This window comes from Homalodisca vitripennis, chromosome 4, assembly GCF_021130785.1.
Source record: "Homalodisca vitripennis isolate AUS2020 chromosome 4, UT_GWSS_2.1, whole genome shotgun sequence".
Classification (NCBI taxonomy): Eukaryota; Metazoa; Arthropoda; class Insecta; order Hemiptera; family Cicadellidae; genus Homalodisca; species Homalodisca vitripennis.
Window position 1 is genome coordinate 32522861 of NC_060210.1, and position 25411 is coordinate 32548271.

At 39.7% G+C, this 25411-nt stretch overlaps 1 protein-coding gene across 1 annotated transcript in view; it reads left to right on the forward strand.

The window, feature by feature from the left end:
- Positions 1-1815: 1815 nt before the first annotated feature.
- LOC124360983 overlaps positions 1816-25411 on the forward strand; it is a 50028-nt gene continuing 26432 nt past the window's right edge. Inside the window, exons 1-3 of the mRNA XM_046815019.1 lie at positions 1816-1945; positions 3579-3902; positions 20488-20586. Of these exons, the coding sequence (XP_046670975.1) occupies positions 1816-1945; positions 3579-3902; positions 20488-20586 (553 nt within the window). The remainder of the gene's footprint in view (positions 1946-3578; positions 3903-20487; positions 20587-25411) is intronic.

A 25411-nucleotide genomic window follows, 5' to 3' on the forward strand; every position in this document is an offset into this window, starting at 1 on the left:
TAATACTGATTAATTTATAAAATATCAATAAAAATTAGCTGATTAAAGAGTAGCCTCAATTTTTACGTCTCCTCTTTTATAACTTCCTTAAGATTACAGACAATATAACCTATATAAGAGCTCCTTTGTCACTGTTGAATAATTTATTGTTCAAGTTACAGAGAAGGTAAATCCAAAACCAAAATTCATTAGTTACATTAAAAATTCCTCTTTTCTATTATTGACATACTTTTATCTAACCGTATTTGGTAAAAATAGCCTATTCAGAACCCATACATACTCGAGCTCTTATTACGTCTTACACTAACTACAGCTTAAATTTTGACGATTTATTTAGAATCAATGCTCTCCTTGGAATGTAGTAAACATGTCTGCTATATAATACGAAGACATGTCCCCACAATGACGATATGCTAAAAAGTTTACTAGACATTCGACTTGAGATATCCGAAAAAATCAATACTTATTCGCTAAGTATTACAGTGGATATAGTAATATATTCAATCTTGGACAATAAGTTGATATCTTTCTAGTCGTAAATTTTAAATTATATGAGGACATCTATTATCAGTGATGTTTATACAGCAGCAATATCATTAGCTGTTAACAAATCGTAACATATTTTGTCTTTAATTGTGAATAAATTATAACTTGCAAACAGTCTGACGTCATGTTTATTGGAAGTTTTCCCTGGCACTTGCCCCACAGGTTTGAACTTAGCGTATGGATTAATCTGTACAGTAAAAATATATTACCCAATTTTGTCATAAATTGAACATGTTGTATTCCTTTGAACAACACATTTGTGTTACCTCTTATGTGACCTTTAAAGGTTAGTTTGGGAAAGCATAAAATGTTGTATTAACTCATTGATATTTGGAGTTATTCGTATTTTGTGATGAATTTGTTCACATAATAAAGGTATCCAGCCTGTGTGACAATATTTTAACTGCAGGGAATGTTATAAACAAATTTGTTGTATTATTCCATGTTTATACTAGGAAGCAGTCACCCAGACTGTTCTGTCAGTCATATTTCGACTGAAAAATCCGGGTTTAGTTTCGACCTGATTTAAAATGTGTCCCTCAAAGAGTACAGTTCTTGACCCATTATTGTTCAAGAGTGAGGGCATACCGAGTCCGACCCACTCGGAACGAGAAGCCAGTCTAATAACCAAAGAAGCAATACAATATTGGCGATCAACCTCCTTAACAATATTTTCATTCTTAAATACTAAGAACCGCCATCATGCATTGGCGAAAAATTAGACCCGATCTTAATATTTCAACTCATCCTCTTTATTCAGTATTGCCATGAAGGAACTGTGTTTTGTAATGGAATTTCATTTCCCTGTGTATATTAGGATCATTTACGTTGCTCTACATGTTAAAACTTACTACAAGACCTATCGCATGAGCTCTATCCATTGAACCTTACGAGTCCTCTCGGATTTTGTGGAGATTTTATATAATGGATTTTTGGATAACAATGCAATTGCCGAAGTACGTCCGATGTGACTGAACGTGGACAAGCAGTTTCGTTGTCAGGACTTACCGCCCACAACGCCAGGAAAGGTGGGCCGCGAGGTACACAGCCTATCTGATCTGAGGATGTGGGGAGCGGAAGCTTACCGCTCGCCAGTGTGGACAGTATACAATGTCGAGTATTTTATTGCCAATTCATTTTCACAAAGTAGGTTTTCTGTGTTGTTTTTTGTCCAGGTCGGTCTGGCACGGTAGTTTGTTGTGAAAGGGACCCAATCTAGCGTGCATCTGTTGCCAATAATCTTATTTTGCCGATACTCGGCGCGCACAGATGCCCCCTCCCTACAGTTGTGGACGCGCATCTGCCCCCTACAACTTCGCTCTTCTCGTGCCAGCACTGGTGTTGGCGAGGTTAGGTGAGGGGTTAAGCGGATGTGAATGGACAGACCATCGGGCACCTGGTTAGCAAGGGTTTAACAGTGTTTGTACTTCTCCAAAGTGTTTTGTACCGGTAATTTTTATCACGAAAATTGTAAAATTAGTTTACCTTTATTATATGATCATTGTTCTTGAAATTAGACTGAACAGACTCTCAGTACGCTAACAGATAATTATTTGTTTCATAATAAAGCAGTTCTGATTCTGTTGCCCATTGCGTGCTGCCGCGGCCCAGTAACGCGCGTGTCTGTAACGTTTTCACTGATCATTTAACGTTTGTAGCATGTTCTCGTTTATATATCATCCTTTGATATTTATTATTGATATCAGGGAGAACAAACTCTTAGTACGCTAGGAGAATAACGGTCTTTTTAAATAACGCAGCTACTAACATTTTGTCCATTGCGTGGAGTGGCGGCCCCGTATAACGTGCGTGTAATGCTTTCATTGATCGTAAAGATTTGCAGCGTTTTCTCGTCTAAAAACACACTTCTCAATTCGCCTTTACTTGTTAATGGATCAACTTTTGTTACATTTTCCACCGTTAATAACGTTCTGTCTTCAGATTTGTTAAGGCACGTGGTAGGGACATTAATTTAATGACTGAGGGTGCTAATAATAAGTAGGGTGTTAAATTAACTCATGCCAAATATAATAGTTGGGTGAGTACTATTATCTCCAGTTTAAATATTCTCAACACGTAAAAAATCATTCAGAGGCATAAAATATAATATATTTGTTTTCTTTACAAAGTTATTTTCAAGTTGATTTTTTCTAGCGATTCGGCTACTACCAGTTACTTCTGATATGTTCTGTTAATAAATTATTAATATTTACTGAGTTTTTCATGTTCAAGACCTGATTAAGGTTCGGAAGTCAATAAATTACACTTTACTAATTACGGTATACATGTTTATGTTTACTTTTCATATTGCATCATAATGTCGCAATAATCGAGTGATTAGAAACGAGCGGTTAATTTTCGTAAGCTTCTAGTCGTCAATTATTTTATATTTAATAACAATAACTCACTTCAATATAACAAATGTAATGGCCTATAGGCCTAATTGTTTATTTCAATACATTTGCTGGTAATTAACTGGTATTTATATTTTTGTACTTACGGAACTCAACGTGAAGTTTGCATTAGCACGTAACTGTGAGCTGATGTAACATCATGTTGTGTTGCCCAAAGGAAATAACCTTTCACCGATTTATATTTGGTGCTGATGTATATCTCCCGTAAATCTCTGTAAGTCTGTTTCATTAACTCTAACAGCGAATTCGTGCCATAATTGTGTTCTACGATTTTTAATATCCAGTGGACATTCTCGCCTACGTATTTTGCAATCCCTGCCTTCCTCTTACCTCCATCGTATACCTGACTATAATTGGTGTAAATTATGAGTTCACGGAACAATGCGGAAGGAAGTGACTTTTAATTAACATGTCTTATTAAAACTGTACCTGCCTTTTTTCTTTCGCGCCACTCATTACCGCAGTGTGACATCTTCCCTCATCGTATGATCTCCCTCATTGGTTTCACTGTACGTGTGACAGTTTCCTAATCATATTACATTACATGACACGTATGTGGCGGCAATGTGGTGCGGTCGGCGCTCCACTATCACGGCCGACACAGGTAATGTCCGTCAGTGGAGGGGAGACACTCGGGAAACCTCGGGAGTGTCCGGGAGCGCTCGGCCACCAGACCGATTGCGAGTCGCCAAGCGGAACACCGAGGCTGTCAGATCAGGTCGGGCCGTGCGTCAGGACGGAGCGGAGCGAGTGTCAGTGCGTGTGATGGGGAACCTAACCTCCGTGACTGTGTTGTAGTGTGTGAACGCGAGATGTGTGACTGTGTGGAGAGTGCGTCCAGCGACATGTGTGACCACATACCCAGGACTTTCAGACACCTATCACTATTCAATAGTATATCCATGTTGTCCAGATTTTACAGGTTTCTCGCTCGATTTTCAGGTCAGTCCTCGGTTACTCATGGCACCAGCTACCATATTAGTGTTGTGATAAGTTTATGCAACGTTAATTCTATATTAAGCCGTAGTTCGAAAAGTAGCAATTAAGTGATGCGTAGTATTGTATATTGTCAATTATCGTTATTGTTTGTGATGTTGGAGGTTGACACTAATTATGCATGAGTTATCCTAGTTGTTTATAAGAAGAATGGTGTTGCAGTTAGAGAATACGCCAGTAACGATGTTGCTCATAAACATTTATAATACTCGAATAAGCACATAATGTATAAACAGAATATATTTTACGTAGTACAAATATATTATTAATATTCTACACTTAGTCGCTCGCCTATCGATACATTCGAGGTTTAACCCTTCCAGTGATCTGTCATACTATAGGACCACCTGGACAGTAGTTACATTAATTTATTGAATTACGATTAATAAAGGGTTGATTGTTAATGATTTGCGGAAGTGTCACTAAAATGAACTGCATTGAAACCTTAACGCTGTCGAAGACTGTTCTTGATATTTGTCGAGAATTATTCAACATTTTGCTTAATTTGGGTTGATTACCGCCAATTAATTAAAATAAGAGCTCGGTTGGCAATTAGGCGGGTTAATTTATTCAGGTAGTGTACCGTGTCCCAGCAAACTGCCGTACCGTACAAGACTATCTCCCCACATAACCAGGAAATATCTAATAGAAAACATTTATACTACTATACGGTTTTACAACTAAATCCGTTGCATTAACATAGGTATTCATACGTGATTATGAAATCTTTCCCCACATAACCAGGAAAGATCTAATAGAAAACATTTATACTACGGTTTTAAACTATTACACTGCATATTGTTGAATAACCTAATTTAGTTTTAATTAGGGTTAAACATGTTTCCTGATATGTGCAACTGAAGCACTATAGGCAACATAATATGGAAAAGTTCCTGTCCTCAATATATTATTTCCATGATAAACACGCTCACTCATCATCGGTGTTAATGAACGTACTTCAAACACACCCCCACAACAGTGAATTGTCTTAAGTAATTATTCAAACGGATCCAAATTTAAGTATGTCCTTTAATGTGAAACGTTCACTTTGTATATTATAAAAACATTATTTAATGCTGCCAGCGTTATGAGTAAACAAATATAAAATGTATAACTCATTTTTATATACATGTCTTACTTTTGCTATTTATTATCATTGTGATACAAACATGAAAATTTGTGCAGAAATCGCTTGCAATAACAAACTGCCGTGTGAAAATTGCTAACCGTACATGATATGTTGTGTTTCACGTTGAACATCAGTGCTAGGTGTTGTTTGCATCTTACTATGAAGAACGTGCTGACAACTCTCAGTTCATTGTTATTCACAGTTGATTGTTATCATGTCAAAGGAAATTAGACAAAAGAGCGAGTGTTTGCTTACTGGATTAAAACTTTCCTAAACCCACATGTTAACACGTAAATAGCATATTTACTTTACAAATCTTTGCAGTAATATCAATGAATATTATAGAATCTCCATAATAGGAGGTGACATTAATTGAGCGTTTCTCGACTATTTTTAAATTTAACCGATTTATAAATATTTTGTATAAAATGGATTTTTCTAGAATTATGTAGCTACAATTAAATACAGGGAAAGTTTATTTTTAAGCTGTCAAGTGCATTCTTTGAGAAGATGGAAATTTTCCGTAACGTGTTTCCTCGTTGAGCCATTACTCAGTGGAGTGATAAGAATTGCATTCTTATCGTTGCTTTCGAGTTACGAGCGTGTTCCAGTCGCAAATGGCAGTAGACTACCCTCGAGTGCCATCACATTATCTGAAGTAATAAATCAAACACATTGAAATGGTGTAATGTGGGTTTTCTGTTAAGGCATTCTTTTTTAATTTGATGCTTAATACATCTTCTTTGAAAACCTGAAAATATAAAAAATATGTTTAATCGCTCCAATAGACATTTTAGGGGTTTAAAGTAATTTTTCAGGTCTTGTACGGCTTAAAACTAAATGCATTTTTGTCAATCTGTATATAAAATATGAGGTAAGGGAATAAGTTTGTATATAAAACCGCAATTGCTTAATTGTTAAAGTGGTATTTAAACATAGAATCAAATTACATGTATTATATGTTAAACTGAGTATAATTTGTGAACTTCCGCTTAATGTATACCGCGGCTACCGTCTCTTGGAAAGTGTTGGAGGTGCCAACAGTGTGCACAACACCAACAACGGCGGCAATCGAATGTTTATTTGCATTTCCGATAAGTATATAATAACAGTCAGCTGTATCACGCTCAGTTGCACTGCGTAAGCAGTTATACTGTGTAACGAATACAATCAAAGATTAGGCCTACGGTATACGTATGAGTCAACCTTTCAAGATATGTTTTCTGGGTGTGACACTGTTAAGCCTAACAGTAAGTGTTTAAGACGCAAAAAAACCATAGAGAATGAGTGCTTAAAAGATTAATCAAGCGAATTAATCCTAAGTCCAAAATATTACTTAATGTTTACAAATAAGCCTAAATATTACACTATAGGATCTTACAAGTTAAGAGGAAAACGAAAATCGTAATTAATAGCCTTAATATAAATTTCACAGTGGGATGTTACATTTTAATTTATGTGAGTGGTCTTCAACACCTACATGGCTCAGGAATGTTTCCTTGTACACTGTAATGATATTTACTGAAAGGGAATAGACCAACTCTTATACAATTACGAGTAATTTAACAGTAACAGCTGGTACGAAAATTTGAAAATGTAGTTCAGTGTTATTAGGCGCTCCTATTGAAAAGTGAAAAAAGATTATGAATGTTTAAGTGTTATATATAGAGAAAAGACTTTATCGCTAGGGTAGTCAGACTTTTCAGGGACCTTGTAAATTTAGGATTAAAATAACAAAAGGTCGAGTTGAAAGTTGACCACTGACGCAGAATAAACGCCCTTCCGAACAATGGACCATGGTGCAGTTAGTCTACAATTAGGAGAGGGATCCTGACCACTGACTGTCACTGATTAGCTATTTTCGTATTTTCGACATAAGACTGCTATTGTGAGTCGTTCAGTACTTTGTCTACACAAATTTGGGCTAAAAGTCTATACTGCCAACATTCTAAAAATACCCTTTTGGTCGTGTTTGGTGATTTGGACTCATTGTAAAAGTGATACGTAATTCTTGTTATTCTGCTATTGTTTAATAGTCGTCGAAATTTGCTTATGGGTGGACTAGTGAAATCGATGCTTTTTTCAGAGATTTACTTTATGCTTGGGTATTTGTTCAACACTTTCGCCCTAACATTTGTTAAAACTCATTGTAAATAAAACAACCATTAGTTGAAGTAAAGCATTCCGATTACGACTTGGTACAATTTACATTTAACGATTATCTAACGACTTTTGTTTCGAAACTTAGGGTTTGAAAATTTGGGAATTGCTTCTAGTCAAGCTGTTTTTATTTATAAGAGATGCAGGTGACATTTTTTACTGTGCAGGGTGACCTACGAGTAGGCTATATACTGCGGGGTGGAACAATTGATTCCATGTGTTCTCACCTAACTGTGTCCTCGATTGTGTTATCTTATCTAAATCTTTCCAATCTCTAAATTAAGTTGTCACTATCGATCGCAAAGATTGACATAGTATCTATACGAAATTACTCAATTTATTTGTTAAATTGAATGCCAGCTAAATCAATTTATTCACAAACATTAGTTATCGTCCAAAACATAGAAGCCGCTAACGCTCTCAATTAATTCATGTCCCAGATAGTTTTTTTAGTTAATCAGAATAACATCGCTTGTGGTTTGCCTAATTTTAGTAAGAAATACGATAATAGCTATCATAAATAACCCGTGTCTTTTATCGGTTCGTTTTACTTGCCGATTTACAGATGGCGAGTATAAAAATAGTGTAATCCTCAGTTAACTCTGTATAATACGTTTAATTGGCGTAGTTTATTAAATTAAAATGTTATTATATTAGTGTTTATACGGGAATTAAGATATAAGTTAAAATTAGCGTATTGTAGAATGATATTAAGTTTTATGTTGTAAAATATTCATTATAATTAGATATTTTCCTATTAATGTTTTAGAAGAAAAACTTCATAATACAAACGACTACTCTTTTATTTCATACAAGTATCTCTCTTTGTTTGGAACACAGTCAATTGTTAGTCAAATATAAAAAAAAAATGTTATGAGGTTTTAAAACTTAGTCTTAAAGGATTTTCGAGTTATATTTCCAAATTAAAATTGAATAATATTTATCGAAAAAATATTTTTCTGGAATTGCTGTAGGGTAATAGAACGTGCTACTAAGATTTAACGATATTAACATCTCATTGTTTTATTTGTTGATGATATAATATAAATTGTTTGGCAGCCTAGTATAAGGGCTCGTCTATTGTAAGGTAAGGTGATGTACAACAAGCCCAGCGGGTCCCAGGTGAGATGAGGATACAACATGGCTCATGTTACTGTTCTCCCCTCTACTAACAGTACAACATAATACTGCTCTGCTCGGTCAGTACTGTCTACTGACACTGATAACGTATCTGCGGCAGGGGTTATCTCACAAGTTAAATGCATATTAATCTATTATTTTCCATACCTTTTGCTGCAGGGATTGCACGTTCCAGAATTTATATATATATATATATATATATATATATATATATATATATATATATATATATTCAAGTAATCGGTTGAATGTCACTTGCTTCACTTGCCAGAGTATCAAGTGAATGTTCATCATAGGCAGTCGTATTAACGGCCTTGTGTAAGGTCTCTCCCTCTTATGACTTGAGTGAGTGTAGTTGTAGCGGCGAGGCGCGTGTGTGCTCTTTGGCGTGCGTGCGAGGCGTGTTATCGGTGATAAGACGTAATGTCTAAAAATAGACCACTTGACTCTTATCACTTACCTCTAGTACAAATAAACCTTCGGCGCTAACCTCGTGTCTGTTAATTACAAAACATAGGTACGACTGTTTGTAAACATTTTAACTCTAGACTGGTCGGATAAATGTAGCCTATGTAAAGGATACGTAATCAAATGTTTGAATCAAGAATTTTCAAATAAATCAACTCCTGAATGCACTGTATATTTTTAACTTGTTATGTAATGCGACAAGTCATATTTTGTTACGGATTTAACTTTTTTAAGCGTTAAATGTATGTGAAATAAACATTAACCAGTAATAAAGTAACTGAAGTGTGAGAACATTTTATAATTTGTATCCTTGATGAAAAGATTTGCCCAAAAACGTGAACTTGACTAAGATATCCGGCGACTCAGTTGACGTAACGTGACTCAGTCTGTGCCGCTGATTTGACCGAGTTGAAATCACCGCTGTTTTTAAATTGGTCCGCTAAATAAATAACATTAGTCATTTGAAAACAGGCGATGGCATAACTATTATTTAGTACACAATGATACATTCTCTGAGGATGTACTTATAGAAGAGTGTTGATGTAGGTCTTTTCATTTTCCCACGTCTTTCTATATTATTTCATGGTTGAATTTCTATTACCTGTTACAGTTACATGAAGCTTGCAATAGAATAATACTTGAAAGTCAAATCCTTTATTGTGTACCTTTGCAATATTGTACTTGTATTATAATAATGTAGAACAATGGTGACACGACCTTACATCTCTATCTCTCATTTATAATTATATACATAACCCGCATATTGCAACCGCGGTGATCCTATGTGTCAATGATGTCGATTGGGGCTATTTATTAATTTATGTGTTGGTAAAAGACTCATTGAGTGTGTAGAGTTGTGGCATTTAAGTAGTTACCAAATTTGTATAACATACAACTGAAGTACAGTCCACGATCGCCGAGAAACACGTTAACACACAGTGTACCTGGCCGAGATATACAGTCTCGTGCTCTGCTGGTGGGAGAAGGTACAGGTGAGGAATGCCGCGATGATGATCGGTTACGCAGTTTTACGAGCTGCGGATGCTATGGTAATGAAGGTCCGGCGCTTCAGTCAGCCTCCAGGCTCTCACTATCTGGAGCACTTGTTATCGCCCCGGGGGCCGCTCCGCTCTTCACGCGGATTCTAGATGAACATTTATTTAATTTTCACGATCAAATATGATTGCGAGATTCACGACTGAACCGACTTAGTGCTCTTACTTCACATTGAGCTGAGCGTAAATGCAGCACACGTAATCTATTAGGGAAATCCGATTTATAGACCTGTTTCAAGCAATGATAAGTTTGTTTCGCATACGACGTAGGGAATATGTGCGACTAATCCGCCGCGCGCAGTGGCAAGCCGTCCCTACGGAGCCTGGGTTGATCAATTCAAATCCTCATTGGTAGTGTTGGTTACCGGTAATCTGGTATTGGAATTTGACTGTTTTCTTTTGGTTTTCTAACAACGGAATAGTATCAGATCTTAGGAGTCCTGCACAAACCGGTAACGTGGAATTGCCAATACCGACAAGTTATTGCAGTTGCGGTAGCCATGAAAGAGACCGCGGCCGCAGATCCTATTGAAGTCAATGGCTCGGACGGTCAGAGTGGAATTGGATCGTGTAGGTAGATCAGTGGACATTAACCGCACGGTTTTGTGTGTGTGTGTGTGTGTGTGTGTGTGTGTGTTTGTTCGATATCCTGTACAGCCTTCGCGACATCGACCTCCATTTGTCAAACCACTGTATGTGTGCCCCCTACTCTTCTATTATTCACTGTCCCCGATTCTCAGCCTTGACATTTATAGATTTACCCTCTCCCCCCTCCCTTCTCTTATACCCTCTGACATAGACCTATTGGGGCGGATAGAATTTCTAAGCGACAGTCGTAAATAATGGCACCATGCGAACTTTTTTAGCGCTTACGCAAGAATTTCACCGCTGGTTGAGTTAAACGCGAAACACACTTAGCAAACAGAACACACAACAACATACTGAAGTATAGGCGTTCGAAACGTGTTTAGTAGTTGTTACAGTGGAAGGATACCGCCAGGGGTATTTACCGGTGCGACCCGCATGTTGTTATCAGCGCATCGTTCTATTTATTGCGTCACTGATAAGACATTCCTATTGTTGCCTGTCCACCAGTTCGTACATATATCATCGCCGTCTCGTGTTATACAACTTTATTTTATAGAATGTGAGTCTGAGTCCGGTTGAACCGTTGTGAAGCAGGCCAACGGTAGCCCTAATGTGAGGGCACTAAAGACGTGGGCCAGGTGGAGTAATTACATAATGGAGTGGGTCAGGGGGGAGGGGGCGAGACGTTTGCGTTGACACAGCCACAATACCGCCTTCAGACTGCGGCTAATTAATCTGCCAAATATACAGTGCTGCCTCTCTCGTTATTGCGGCAGCCGACCGTCTGCATTCTCCCGCAATCAGAGATCGGCTCTGCCCTGGTGCGGCTCTCTATCGCTGAATCGCCGCATTTTCCCGCCCAGCCAAGGGTCGGGTTACCCGAACCGTACCGCCGTAAGTCGAAACTGGATTATAAGTTCAGGGAATACGTTATGTGTGCATCCAGATTTAGTTTCGTTACTGTAGCAGTCTAATTTATAAGCCTTTGTCATCCGTAGACTCAACCGGATTGTTACAATTTCGATTTAGATGAAATCCACTTCTTGGTGGAGTTGGAATTAGAAGCAACTTGCGATAATAACTCGGGTTCGGACATCTCTTGTCTTACTCGTGATGTTATCGCAACCTGCTGTATTGTGCTGACAGGGGTCGGCCCTGACATTGGTGCCCGACCCGGCGCGGCGTACAGTGCCACCGCTCGGCCGTCCCGCCAAGCTATTCCCGGACCCACAGACACTTCTCCGGGTATTTCGGGACACTTCCAAGTCCCGACTTTCTTTTTCAATGAAACACCCCCTCCTCCTTCATCCATTCACGGTTTCATCGTTTTAATTGATTTCCTAATAATTCGCTTTTCTTTAAAGTCGTACTAGCGTGTTTAAAAATGTTTCAGAATAGGAGCTTTATTTAATTTGTACGAAGTGTGGTTTAAATGCGGAAGCAGATTTAATCAGACATTGAAACAGGTTTATTACCAGAGGCCACACTGTACGTTTGTAGTATAGAAAATTGCAATTATGCATCAGTATTGAATTTTGTTTATTTTTTAACTTTTTTTGGACTTTTAACCGGAAACCCAAAAATGTCGAGGAAAAAATTGGTAGAAGGGCTACTTGAACCAAAAATTCAGACTAAAACCCCAAACGTTCTCTCGGCCTCTTGGCACTGAGTCAGCTGAGTAGGTCGCCGTGGACTCGGCCCGTTAGCTCATTGTTCCCACACGACATTCACACACAGTTCGCATCTCTACATAATCACAGTGTGTCACGGCTCCGCTTCTGATCGGCGAACTCGCCTCGACATGCCCGGCAACGTCCACTGTTTCGAGACGTGTTGCAATCGCGTAGCCAGTCTCGGGTCACCCCGAAGTCGCCTCCGTCTGATTCTCCTACTGCCTGTCCGTATTTAGCGCAGATTAGAACAGACCCAGTCAGCCCGAGCCAGTGCCCGGGGGCAGGATTGCGTCAGTTGTCAAGGTCATTCCTGCAACTCGTCCTTGCCAAGGCCATCGTCAGTCCTGTTACTGGCTGAGTCACGCCCTCCTTGTACTTGTCGGAACAAGCGCTGGGTTATCTTAACAAATAAAAACATTAAATTACAATTAAATACAATTACCTTTTAAATATGTATAATTTATTTACATGACCTACTATATTGAAAATAACAGGTAATAAATAACAACATGGTCATATTATTCTGTACAATATAAGGTTAACACTTAGAAATGAGTGAATCGAGTTCACTCGAATGACGTCTCTCTATGTTGAAGAGTAAAAACTGTCTGTTTAAAACACTGCTCATATTTAAAGGTAAATAGCGTGAACCTAATGTTAGGCAGTATGGCTATGGTGGTGTCTACAAAAGTGGGACCGCACAAGATCAGTATCGGATGCCTTGTGTAGTGTGTGAGAAGAGGGTAGAGTTGCCGGCAGAGGCTCCTCGGATCACCGACTCCTCTATCACGTCTCATTACCATACAGAGCACAGCACGGAACTGAATTACATGCAAATACCTCGCATAAAACTCTCCACCATGACTGCTTACTCGGTCCAATCCACCAATCAGTGGATTCAGTAAGGGGCCTCAGTTGATACAGTGTCGTTAGTACATAAAACTCTCCACAATGACTGCTTACTCGCTCCAATCCACCAATCAGTGGATTCAGTAAGGGGCCTCAGTTGATACAGTGTCGTTAGTACATAAAACTCTCCACAATGACTGCTTACTCGCTCCAATCCACCAATCAGTGGATTCAGTAAGGGGCCTCAGTTGATACAGTGTCGTTAGTACATAAAACTCTCCACAATGACTGCTTACTCGCTCCAATCCAACAATCAGTGGATTCAGTAAGGGGCCTCAGTTGATACAGTGTCGTTAGTACATAAAACTCTCCACAATGACTGCTTACTCGCTCCAATCCACCAATCAGTGGATTCAGTAAAGGGCCTCAGTTGATACAGTGTCGTTAGTACATAAAACTCTCCACAATGACTGCTTACTCGGTCCAATCCACCAATCAGTGGATTCAATAAGGGGTCTCAGTTGATACAGTGTCGTTAGTACATAAAACTCTCCACAAATGACTGCTTACTCGCTCCAATCCACCAATCAGTGGATTCAGTAAGGGGCCTCAGTTGATACAGTGTCGTTAGTACATAAAACTCTCCACAATGACTGCTTACTCGCTCAAATCCAACAATCAGTGGATTCAGTAAGGGGCCTCAGTTGATACAGTGTCGTTAGTACATAAAACTCTCCACAATGACTGCTTACTCGCTCCAATCCACCAATCAGTGGATTCAGTAAGGGGCATCAGTTGATACAGTCTCGTGAGTACATAAAACTCTCCACCATGACTGCTTACTCGGTCCAATCCACCAATCAGTGGATTCAGTAAAGGGCCTCAGTTGATACAGTGTCGTTAGTACATAAAACTCTGCACAATGAATGCTTACTCGCTCCAATCCACCAATCAGTGGATTCAGTAAAGGGCCTCAGTTGATACAGTGTCGTTAGTACATAAAACTCATATATATATATATATATCTTTATATATATATATATATATATATATATATATATATATATAAACTTTGTTCGAATTGAAATTATATAATATGATTTCCTTCTAAGACTACAGCAATAAACACGACAAATAAACTGAGTATGTCCGCCATAGTCTGCTAGTTGACATCACCGACCTCTTACTCGCTCACACACAATACAATTATTGCATTGTTGCAGTTTCTATTGCAATCACGCGGCTGGTTATAAAAAGCAAGTCTGGTCACGGTCAGTGCTTGTGGCGCTTCCTTGTTCACGCTTTCTTACGTTGTATACGCACGCTGGTACGAGCGCAGCGTTCTGTACTCTCGATATTGTTGATTTTCCTTATACCCCTCCAAAAAGTATACAATAATTAGTAATTCGTTGGTAATAATTACATTCAGTTGTGCCTCAATTAGTAATAACTATAACTAATGTCGATGTGGTTAGTAACAATAGGTTTATTTGTCTGGGGTTTTGTCTTCTATGATCCAACCCCCTGAAACGTCAAATATAACTCACGCACGTTGATTGTAAACTCTGCGCTGCGCCACTCCGATCACGCCATCGCGTTAATTGAAGTCGTTATCTGCGAGACATCTCCCTCCTTATCGTTTCCCCGGTTTGCCCTCTTATGTTCGGTCTTCGCAGAAACGATTAGGCCGTTACGTTCGGGTAACCTTTGGTCTTATCTCAGAAGTGCAACTCAGTAGTTTTTTCAAGTAATTGAATTCGGTGTGGGAAGTGGACTGTTGTCACGCTCCCCGCCGTGTCGAGCGCCGAGTGGTTTGTTTTTAAACATCTTCGGCAAGTACATACTAAAAAATCTTGTATAAATTTAGTAAATTTCTTAATAAAATCGTAGACGCGTGGTTTCCTATGAGTCAACCACAACCGTCAATTCCATCACTGTCAGCGGTGAAAGTAGTTCTACAGTAATGACGTTTTGTTCGAGTGCGTTATATACGGACTGTAGGAAATGCCATTGGACGTTGCCCAAGTTTGGTCCCCTCTGTCGGACACTAGAATTCCCCCGTTCCTTCTGTGTGACATGACACATCGCTGCAGCCGCACGTCAGCGGAAAGGCATCTGGGGACTGAACGTAGCGTCGCCGCCGCGTCAGGAGTGGCGAAGACGCCCCCAGCGGAGAAAGTCCCCGTCCGTCTCCTTGCGATCAACCTATAGGGAATTTTATACTGTTAACTATTTTTCTTAGAACATTATATTATATGATCATGAACGCTCTCAATGTTTTTTGTCAACACTGTAACAGGTTTACGCCTAAATGTTGTTGAAGCTGATACGTAACTGCTTGTTTCTAAAGACTCAAAGTAACTGGAATATTTTCATCGTTCCGTTTGTAAGATCTTCGAATTCACGAACACGATAGACTAATATTAATGTTATTTCAAAAGGCCTACCTTTGAGTTGAACTGTCTGGAGTGATAACATTGTTATGCAGATAACACGTTTGGGTAGCCAGTGGTCCTCAACTAACGACGTGTTGGCGGGTGAAAGCGGGCAGCACTCAGCGGGTTGCACCACAGGCGGCGCGACGGTCGGCCCGGCCTACTGCCCATCTCTGTACTGCCACTTGAATCTTCATGTACATCGTATTCAATTTGATTCCCAAATTCTTATTACATATAGAGGCCAATATCAGCGTAACAGAAATATCAAAGCCTGTAGTATCTGTGAATTCAGTAAGTGGCATCCTCAATATTCCGATCACTATTAATAGTGTTTTTGTAATCAACTTATTTAACATTTATTAATTATATTTATTAATTAATTTATTTATACATATAAAATACCTCAATAATCAGAAACAAAAAGTAGTCTGTGTGAATAAAATTCATTGTATTATCTTATTTTGTACGTATGCGTTCCTTATATTTTGTTGCAATATTAAATCTTAGTCTTGGTATTATGTTTTCCCAACAAAAACAGTACGTTTACGGTTAACGCGAAATCGACAAATATCAGTTATTTAATCTTAAAATTTAACTGTTGCTTGTTGTGATTTTCTATTAAGTATTTTGAAATGCTCAATTTGGTTACAAGAGTTCAGTTGTTGTTTCGAGGGCGCCAATTAGGTCAAGTGACGTGTCAGAATAGTGAGTGTATCGCTGTTGAGCACGGAGAGTTGGGAGTGGAATGAGCAAAGTTCTTTCAAGTTTTCGTGCCGTGTTGCCGGGGGCGGTAATGTAACTTCGCTGCCAACTTTATATAGGACGGCGCCTGTTTAAAGTACACTCAGTAACAAAGTTGTAACGGAGTTCGGACACTATATCAACTGTGTGATGGGACAAACTACAGGGCCAGTGTGCCACGTGGCGTGATCGCGTACAAATAAGTTGTTTATTGTAGTAAGTTGTGATATCGGTTCTTGTAATAAAACCCAGTATGAGCATGATTTCCAATTAATCGTGCGTACTTTGTTGTGATAGCGATACTTTGAAACTGCAGGTAAGTAAGTTATATCATTTCGCATCTATGTGGTAGCAGGAGATGTTAGAATGGTAATATTGTAGTTGAAGTATGAAGGAAAACATTCCTGGTCAGATCGGAAATGGACGGACCTTGACGCTGACTGGGTAGCCGGAACCGCGGGTCCGGTCCCGCGTTGTTGTGGCAGTAATGTGTGATGACAGGCACCACATCGTTTAGTTCTACACGCTCGTGTCAAGGTCGTGTCGTGACAAGTCTATAAATAACTTGGGCTCCACTTACAAGCAGGAATCCTACCTAGGCGTTTGTCCTCTTGTGATTGCCAATTTCCTTGGCAGTAATGGTTTCTGTTCAGGTCCTCGCCCCAGTCGTCTGCAATCATTTCAGAACATACAGACGGGCCCAGTTCTGTCGGTGAACTTTGTTAATTGTAATAGAACTGTTTGCATCTGATAGGGGTGCGATGTCACATGAGCACTAGTTGTCTTTGGCCCTTACTATATGAGCCCAGATCGAACCTATCTTTGCCATTTACTAATTTCTTCATAAACAACTGTCTGAAATCCTGATCTGCGCAGAAGAATTTAAGCATACTCGTTTTGTTTAATGTAATACGTAATAATAACTGTCTTTCGTACAATTGCTTCTCTTATGTTCTAGTTTTAATGTTAAATATGTGTTAGATAAATGTGTGTCAAGTTTACCAATTACGTGTCATCACTTACAACAAGCATACGATAAGATTAAACATGACACAACACACACACACATGGTAGTACAGGCGTGTCCACACGCTCTCACTCTCGTGTTCGTCTCTTAAATACAGTTCGGTCATGAAATAAGGATATCTCGAAGATGACTGTGAAGCGAGGTGGCGGCGACATGTGCAGCAGTGACATCATACTGGCAATACCGACTTGCTGATAGCTGTTATGACCTGTGATTTATCATAGGTCTCTTATCGCGCTCAGTTCACACGACACACATGCTTTGAAATGTTTTAACTGTGTAAAAAATAACTAATTTTTTAGTAGTTTGTAATTTGTAAACTTAAATAGGTCAATTCGACCTAGTCTCTAGAGTGACATGTATTTGTAGTTTAATCATACTGATGGGAGTAACATAATCACTTAATGGAGTTTCAAGTGTCGTTAAGTGACTGTGAAATGTCTGGCAACCCTCTATGAGACAAACGTTTTTTCCCGTAACATGAACGGTAACGAATAGAATAGGTGTAGGTGTCCATTACACAGATCGCTATTTTACAGTTCATCCGAAACCCGCACGTATTGGTGGCATTGGTGGACCGATTACCTGATCCTACAGCTCTCGTCATTACTCCCAGACATCAATTCGTACTATTGAGTTAGTTAAACACAAAAACAGTAAAATTATCTAATCTATCACTTCTCCGGTAATTGATTTGTCCACCATCACGAGTAGGTGGAGAACACGTCACTTTGGAGATAATAAAGTTCAGTTTCAAAGCGCTGTTAACTTTTCAAGGCAGTCTTCGTCATACTATGCACTACTAATATTGCCTTATTATTATTTATCCATCGATGAAACGCTGTTTAGATAAATATATGGTTTGGCACGCATACGCTTTATTTAAAAGATCTGCGCAGGCGCTCTGCCCACCACCGCGCGGCTTGCGTCATACACTACGTCAAATTGGCTCGTTTATCTAATTAAGGTCTCATTTGCTTGCAACTATGGCAAAATGTTATGTCGTGTCAAAAATATGAGTTAACACTGCTCATTCGTCTAGAATTGTGAGATTGCAATCTTGGGGTATTTTGTATATAACACGGAGACACCATCAATAGTAGGTCAGTATATAGCACTGTAACACTAGTATCCAGTAGCAATAAACCACAAGACGGACAACATATGGCGGACTTGTTAGCGGCTACAGTGTTACTTTACTGCCTCCGCAGCGCTTTGAAGTGAACCCTGCCCGTGTTCGTCTGGCCTTCCTGTGCGATCGGTTGTTGCTATCTTGTACAGTATTGGCTCAGATCACTTGTACTCATCGATTCGTTGTCACAATGTCGCGTCACCGTTTCTCATAATTGATTGGTCTGCTACGTGTTCGTTATTGACGAACAGTTCCGGTGTAAAAGATATGTCGTATATAACATATAAGTGTATCCGCTTGTTGAAATCACCGTTTCCGACTATTGAATACGGATCACTATGACGGGGCAAGGCAAGCAGGGTCTCAGTCAGTAGGCTCTGGCATATCCGCACATAGTCTAGTCCGGCTACCAGATAATCTTTTTAACTGTAAAGCATAATTCATTTTTTATGTATTTTTATTTGTTTTTTACAGTCAAATGTTATACAAATACATTCAAACACGCAGGCGTGTGTGCAATTGTTTATTTGACGCTTTCTATCGCCTTCTCCCAGTATAATGTCTTGCATACTGCACTGTTATCGTGTGGCGTCAGCAGGTGCGAGAAGCGCTGATGTCTGATAGCCGATCGGATCGCGAACATTGCCCGATAATGAAGTTATACTGGTGGTGCAGGAGCAGTAACAATTAAACCCTATCTGAAGTAATTGGCGTCCCAATTAATGAATAGTGGAGCATTAGGTTTAATTAGTGACGGTTCGGCGGCCGGGGTTTTATTGTGCGATACAAATGGGGAAAGCGAGCGGGGCCCGGCGAGGCTTCCGCGGCACCCAGACCTGTCAATCTCCTTGTCGCCAGTGCAGTGCACCGAGCCAACACGAGAATGTTGCATTTATATATCTACACTCTTGTTATGTGTGAGTCATGTTTACAAAGTTAAATTACTACTGTTGTTAGCCGAATAAAGTTTACCTTGATCTCGAACTTAACGCTTTATTCTGCCGATGGAATACGTTGAAAGGGATGGTATGAGAGGAAACAGCGTTGTTTCCAGCTTCTAATTTATTAATGTTAAGTTAAGGCTAGGTAGTTTTTGTTTTCTCGGTGGAAAATCAATACCGGTTTTTTTTAATTATACATTTCTTTTATATGTTAGTTAAAAGAAAAGCTTTAATCATACAATGAAAATTCGATTTCTTTCAACAAAGTTTTAGGAATTATTACAGACAAGTTTGTACGATTTGTCATTGTATTTGCGAAATAGATGTGGAATGTAAGCAGTTTTATTGGTCGCAGATACGATAGAGCAGTAGCGATGTTTTAGCAAGAGCTAAAGAATATTTTGGGCGCAAGAGCGAGGAGAAAAGACACGAGGACTCATCAGTGGGCAGGACACGTCTGCGCCATCCACGGTGGAATGTCGTCTGACGGACACGGGAACTGCTTTAGCCAGAGGACATGTTGACAACAGGTGTAGCCGTTGATAGATGACAGCAGCAGATATTATCGGCCCGGGTGTCATCGGCACCGCAGATACAGATCTCGTGTGTCACATTAACACGGCTCGGACCGGATAATTGAAAGGCTACCTTAATCCTTCTGTACCACATTGCTGTATTGTGATTAATGTTAATGTTATTAGTGCACGAGTTGGTGGAATTACATAAGTATACACTCCGATTCACATTTGTTATAATAGATGAGTTAAAGAAGATACATGTCATGCACCAAATAATATATACTTGCATTCTTGAAAATGAAAGATACAAGCATGGCATCCATATCGAGTTCTATGATAACATAGACATTGTCCCCTGTGTAATGTTTCTCAGGCTTCGTGTGTCTGTGTCTGTGGATGTGTGGCAATGACCTAGTCTGGAGGAAGATTGACAGGTATTTCCTTTTTCCTTATTGAGCGGAACTTGCGGGTTTACTTTCACTAGGAGCCAGCTGGTCTGGTATGCCCGAGCCCGCCTCCCGCGCGCCGACACTCCCCACACCTGCCACGCCGGCACGCAGACGGAGGCTGTACAACACTTCATCCCTGCGATAACCATGGCAATGTGATGTATTTTATTGAAGCGTGTTGTACATGTTGTGTGTAAAATACTGATTTTAGTGTTTGTTGTAGGACGCAGACGCTTGGCTGGCGTGAGCGTGTGTCCGGGCAGGATGCCCTCACTGTTTCCCGCTACGCTACTAGTCCTGTCGTCTCTTCTTGCTGCAAGCGGTGAGTATCTCGTGATAGTTAGCAGGAGGAGAAGTGCGATAGCTCGAGAGACCCCCGCGAAGCACACCTTGTACAGTAGACGCATAGCGCCTGGCCGGTGTTGACTGGCTGCCAACCACCGTCTCTACTCTCTTTGTCTCCCGCTAATAGATCGGATGGTTCAATGCCCCCCACTCTTTCGCTCGACCCGTGTGGGTTTCTAGATATGCGAAGACGTAAAGAGGAAAAGTTCGTGGGTCTATCCAGGAGAATTTCACAGGAAGTTTTGTGACCTGCCAAGACCGATACATAAATGAACATAGACAGCCAACCTACTTTTGGTGGTTATAAATATTTGTCAGTTGCCAAAGCCCTCTTTGGCGAGTTACTGCATATTGTACATCAGTCAATGATTGACAATATACATAAAACGCTACAAACGAACCAGTTCTATAAATGATACTTTGATTTTTATCCCTAGCTATTCAAAGCATAGTGGAGACTATTAGTGGAGCTATTCAAAGAAATTTATTATAATTATTAATGAGTGTTCGTTGTTCGTTAACCAAAAGTTGTTTGCTCTTCCTTAATGTATTATTTTCATGGGTCCTCTCCCGTCTATACAGGAACCAACGATTGGTGTGGTTGTTGTTTACACATATAAAAATAACTAATAGAAGACGATGCACTTATCAAGATCGGGATAATATTGAAAGAGTGATGCCTATGAATAAAAGATGACAGCGTTGCGAGAGGGTGCGGGTGCGGTAATAGATGAGCACGTCGGATAATCCTGTATCAGTGTGGCTGGCGTGGTGCTGTGGTACCGGAGAACGGTTATTGATCAAATATAGCGGAGAAGAAGCCCGATAAATCTGACCACAGACTATCCGTTACGCGGGGGCAGCGTGCCTCTAGTGCGCACCAGGCACCGCAGCCACGGTCCGCAGGAATGGTAAGGAGACAGTTTCACAACCTTCCTTGCCTCGTTATACCGTTCCATCTTCTTAATTGGCTGACCTAATCGTGTCTTCCTGGCAGTTTAATTTAACAGGCTTCTTCCTCGTACTTTCAAATTCCTCCTTGTACTGTAGAGAGTGTTGTATAAACATTGAACTAAACTAGATCTGCCCAACGCCGTAGTACAAACGCTTCTGCTAGACAGCAGTCCGATGTACGTGTGTCAGAGAAGAAGTAAAGAAAACAACGAGACATGTACATGCCGCCTGTTACTTGATTTTAATGCACAAAGCACGCCTCGTGTTAAGAGACCATTTCCTGAGTCGGCTGATACTAAAAATGAAATCGTCCAGCAGTGGAAACATTAACCGAACACCTGCCTCAGATATTAACGATATGTACGACGATCTGATTCTGTCCAGTCCAACAGGCCGAGTGTTGATGTTTACATTATACGGGGAGGGCGGTCAAGCAAACATGTGGCAGTGGTATAAGTGATACCATCAGGGGCCATTCACACCGCAGTCAGTCAGTCCTCGGCCGGCCTTCGCCATGTCCTTGTCGCGCCATTTGTAATTACGTCGACCACTCATTGACAGAAATTATTCATGAGGCGGTCACCGGGAGGAAGTTCCCCGGCCTTCGAGTGCCGTTTGCGTCCGTTTCACGCTGTTTTTTAGTAATACAGTGCGTGCGTGTGACGGTATAATGTGATGTATACGACGAAAAATATGTATGTTAGACGTTAAGATCTAGTGAAAGTGGCAGCAATAAATTTACACCATAGTTTAAAGGTAATTCTAGACCGTATTTTCATAACAGCCCTTATAGTAGTTTAATGGATTTGTCTTAAAACAAACGGGCCGTTGTGAATTAATAGACAACCACTCTAGTACACGTAAGCGGAAGAAATTTTAAGTCTATTGCATTACAAATTTCCATTAATTTGACACGTAACATTTTTTAAGGCACGGATATTCTGTTGTTTGCACGTTGAAATGTCGTATTCTCAGTTAGGTGTCGTGAAAGTTGTGCGTTGGAGGGTTTCCATAGTGAACACTAATGCCAGCAGCCTCGTCGCCGGAGGAAGTGAGGGCCTTGGGTAGATCCTGTGTCGCCGACAATTCCTCTGTACGCTTCTGCCATAGTTATGACATTGTCTGCCTTTCACAGGACGCACATTATGTACAAGTCTGCTCACTTATTACGGTACCCGTCCTGTCACTGTGTCTTTTGTTAATGGCTGGCTATACACCTCTCGGGGGTTTTCTGTAAGTCCTTATATTGGACAGACTTAACCACTTAAGGTGTAATTGTTGTATTGCGTGACAGTGTGGTTATCGCCCCCTCCCTCCCCCACATTCCCAATCTTGAATTGGGTTAATAATATAACTCCATACTTTTATTTAGTGATATAGCTTTCCTTTTGATTTCCTACTGTTATCTACGAGTATTTATTGGTCACCGAATATATAAAATGCACACATTTCAAACTTAGGTTGTGTTATTTGAATGTTACTGCAATAGCTTTCAGAAGTTTTAATTTTAACAATAGAAATATGTAAACATTTGATGCCGGGCATATTTTTATTAGGTTATTTCGTAGTTTTTAAAATTAACACTATATAATTTTCACCATGGAAACACGTTGTCGATATTCAAATATGACAAAAAACATGTTATTAATGAATTTAAGGGTTGATTAAGGGCTTCGTTCTATTTTAGTGCATTTCTTGTAACATTTTAAACAAAAAAGCCATAGGAAATAATTAAAACTCAATTAATCTTGCTATTCCAACGTATAATTGATATTTAAAGTTCCCTATTGTGTTCCTAAAAATTGTTCTAATGTCGAATTTAGCACTTTTTGACATTCCCGTCAACACAAATAAATAGAGAATTTCAACGGAAAAAGTTTTTTTAATCGAAATTTATATTATATTTTACCGCATGATGATTCGCGAACATACCAGTCGCTCTTTCTATTAATCAAATTATCTATTAAAATTTTTTTTTGGATAGAAAAACACTGTAATTTATTTCTCTTTGTTCTTATGTCTTATTATAATATTATCACTATAAATCATTCTTATTCATATATCTCATTATAATTAGATACATTTTGCAATTATATTAGTTAAATTGTAAACAGACATGTTGAAAAGAGTTTAAAAGTCTATATCCTATAAAAATTTAATATTGAATGTAAAATATAAATTTATATCTAGACAATAAAAGAGCGCAGATCTTGCTCTAACTATGTGCTGTTGTAGATTTCTCTTTATTTAAGTAGTTTCTTTCCAATGTACACCTACTCCATGAAATGTAGTGCAACGATGTAGTGCTTAACAGAGACTGTAGCTTGTTTTAGTTGAGTGGCCTCTTGCACATTTAAAAGGATTTCTTTTTATTTTCTGTTCTCAATATCATAATAATTTTGCCCGAGCTGTATTACTGTAGCGGTAGTTCCTATCCCGGACCAATGCTCCCAGCAGAGTCGGGCGCTCACTATTACCAAATTAATAGTGCGTTTTATATTTATTTTTAACGGTTACGGACATCGCAGCTATCCAAATCCGAGTTTTGTGGGCGAGTTAATTGTAAACGAAATCGTACAATTAGTTCCGGCTGCCGTACCGCGTCCTCGTTACTGCGGCTGCGGCAGGCCGCGTCCGTCCGATATCCCGACAGGTGATCGCGGCACGAGTGTCATTCATAAACGAGTGTGCGGCGACCTCGATACCGCGGGATCAGCTGATGACCGGCCTTGTCTGGCCAGGAATAGAACCGGAGACGTGCGACACGGGCACGGCGAGACGCGACAGACAGAAGTGCATCGCTGCAGTAGCCACCGTCTGGTCGCTGTCACCTCTATTTATACTACCGCTGGTCTCCGGGTGCGAGCCGAGTGGAATGTACTCCGAGACAACGGTACCTCATTTCTCGTCTTTTCATATTATTAACGTGTACTTGATTTTCATCCGAGTAGAGGCAAGATTATGTTCCTTTCTGTTCCGTGGTGGTGGGCAATAAAATTCATGGTAATCAGAATTTCACAGAGGTTGTAACCTACACGGTGCTGTGTACGATATGTAAAAAGGTTTATTTTGAAATATGTAAAATCGTGTTGCGAGTATTCCACTGCAGCAATTTGGAACAGCAGTTTAATTTCAGTTTGGAACTCGTTTGTTGCGGTATATTTACAGCGGTGGCTGACCGGATCATTGACGCGGTGACAGTCAGCCAATCCCGGCTCGGGTTCTGGTTTCCTGGAGACGAAGATGTCTCTATTACAGGACTAATGGCGCGTTTAATATTCTGCAATATAAATCTTTCTCGTTTCAATCTTTTGTTGGCAAATCCATTGTCATTTGAAATTTCGCTTTGAACACTTAGTGATGGTTTCTTTGCCTTTTTTTTGCGAGGTATGTGTTGATGTACGTATGTGTGAGATACGAGTCTCGAGCTTGGTTCTGAACGCGTGCACAAGTTAGGTATACCAGAAGAGAAGCACTGGCTGACAGTCGGAGCATGGCGGCGCGGCGCGCTCTACTTGTCGGCAACGGTACACTCGTCTACATTCTCACTTTTACTTTTAATCGCCTTGAAAATGTGTAAAACCCCAAATACCAGGCCGTGAAACTCAGGAGACCTGCAATGTGATTTTGGATATTGCATCGTGTTCGAAGTTTAATACTGTAACGAACTCATTTCTCGTGTATGTTCTTATGAACTTTAAAAGAAGCTATAAGACGTAGTAAATAATACCTTCATCATAACATAACAGACATAAGTAAACATAAACCGTCTTTGACCTTGATGTTACAGTGAAGGGGGTGCATAAGTCGTGTACAAACAAAATTATCTAGTGGTTACGTCAAAAGAT